Raw genomic sequence first — 1,699 nt, 5'->3', positions numbered from 1 at the left:
CCCCCACACGCGCGCGCTTGTTTATCATGAAAGGGGGCCCTAACCTCAGTTTTATATTCGGTTGCGGAGGGGGGTGACTATAGTTCGAATCCCCAATTGGACATTCTTGAACTTGTGCTGTTATTGAATTTGTTAAAGCTCTCTTCCAACTTGGTTAGGTCCTGCTCGAGATGAACGTTAGATCGAGATACCAAAGCACAGAGAGATACTTATAAGACAATGAGGGAGATAAACCACACACACACACACACATACACACACACACACACACACACACACACACACACACACACACACACACACACACACACACACACACACACGCCACACTCACACACACAAACACACTGACACACGCACACACAATAACTGACCGGACAGTTTTCGAATGGGATGACCATCATGAAGTAAACACTCAAACAAACAGAGATTTAAACAAACAGATTAACAAACAAATAGATAAACGAATAAACGAACCAAAACAAACAAACAAAGGAAGGTACTAACTGATGATAGTTGTCAGACGGATAACCCTATTAAGGTAAACACTCAGGCAAACAAAATGGCTAACAAACAAACATAAACAAACGAAGGAACAAACTAAGAAACAAACAACCGAGGTAACAAACAAACTAACAAATACTCAAACAAAACAAACAAAGACAAAAAAGAAACAAAAACAAACAAACAAACAAACAAACAAACAAACAAACAAACAAACACAGGCAGTAACTGACCAGATAGTTGTCCGAAGGGATGACCCTCATGAAGTAAGGGTAGAGGGCCTTGTGACTCAGCTCCTCGCTGGTTGAGGCGAAGCTGATGAGCGGAATCTGTGCCGGGCCCAGCACCAGGGACGCAGCTTGGCTGCTGGAGCTGCGCAGAGCGCCGATTACGCCGATGACGTCATACACCGGAAGCTCGTCACCTTCCGGCTTGTCCGAACTTCCGGCGTACTGCGCAGGACAAACATCTTGCGATGCCACGAAACATGACGTGTGGTTAACGCCAAATTCGGCGTTAGTGATGGTGCTTGCGTTGAGGTCGAACCTGCAAAAAGTGTTGCTGTTGTTGTTGTCACTGCTGCTGCTGTTGTTGTTGTCGTTTCTCGCCAGAATTTGCAAAGATTTCCCCGCTCTTTTCACGAAGGTCATTGCCTGTACGGCGGCCGTGTTCTCTTTCATGCAGTCATCCAAAATGGCGAAGCCCAGAGTGACCCCGGGCAGAATGGACGAGTTTCGGTTGACTCTTTCTATCGCGTGGACCACGCCCTCGGAGAAGTGGAAAGAAGAGTCCGTGAAAAGAGTACGGTTACACAAGCCACTGACGTTGTACCCGAAGCCGGAGAGGATTCCCCCGATGATGACGTCACCTTCCCGAGTGTATCGAAAAGGAGGCTGTCCCGGAAATAGAAGAGGCGAAGCGGCAGGCATTTCTAGTTTGTTTGCGAGACAATAAAATAGCACAAGAAGCAGTCTGGTGGTAAAATTTGGTAAGTAACGAGTCATTTCTGGTTTTACCACCTCGAGCCTACTGTTAGACCCTTGGGAGTCTGAAACAAACCACTTTTTCAAATAAAGCAGAGTAATAGATGTTCTTTTATCGTTGGATTTCCAGCCTTCATTAATAAGAGGTAGGTAGATATTTTATTCATTGTTTACGGTCATTGGCCCACGTTATATAAAGCCCACATATTTCA

General features: G+C 45.6%; 1 protein-coding gene across 1 annotated transcript in view; it reads right to left on the bottom strand.

Annotated features, from left to right (window-relative positions):
- Positions 1-1,699, bottom strand: part of LOC101860511 (metabotropic glutamate receptor 6) — a 53,969-nt gene that overhangs the window by 34,477 nt on the left and 17,793 nt on the right. The window contains exon 2 of the mRNA XM_035971111.1: positions 738-1,699. This exon is cut by the window's right edge and continues 301 nt beyond it. Within this exon, the coding sequence (XP_035827004.1) occupies positions 738-1,508 (771 nt within the window). The 5' untranslated portion in view covers positions 1,509-1,699. The remainder of the gene's footprint in view (positions 1-737) is intronic.

The sequence above is a fragment of the Aplysia californica genome, unplaced genomic scaffold, assembly GCF_000002075.1.
Source record: "Aplysia californica isolate F4 #8 unplaced genomic scaffold, AplCal3.0 scaffold00379, whole genome shotgun sequence".
NCBI lineage: Eukaryota > Metazoa > Mollusca > Gastropoda > Aplysiida > Aplysiidae > Aplysia > Aplysia californica.
Note: the sequence above shows the minus strand (reverse complement) of the source record. Positions and strands in the feature narration are given on the sequence as shown.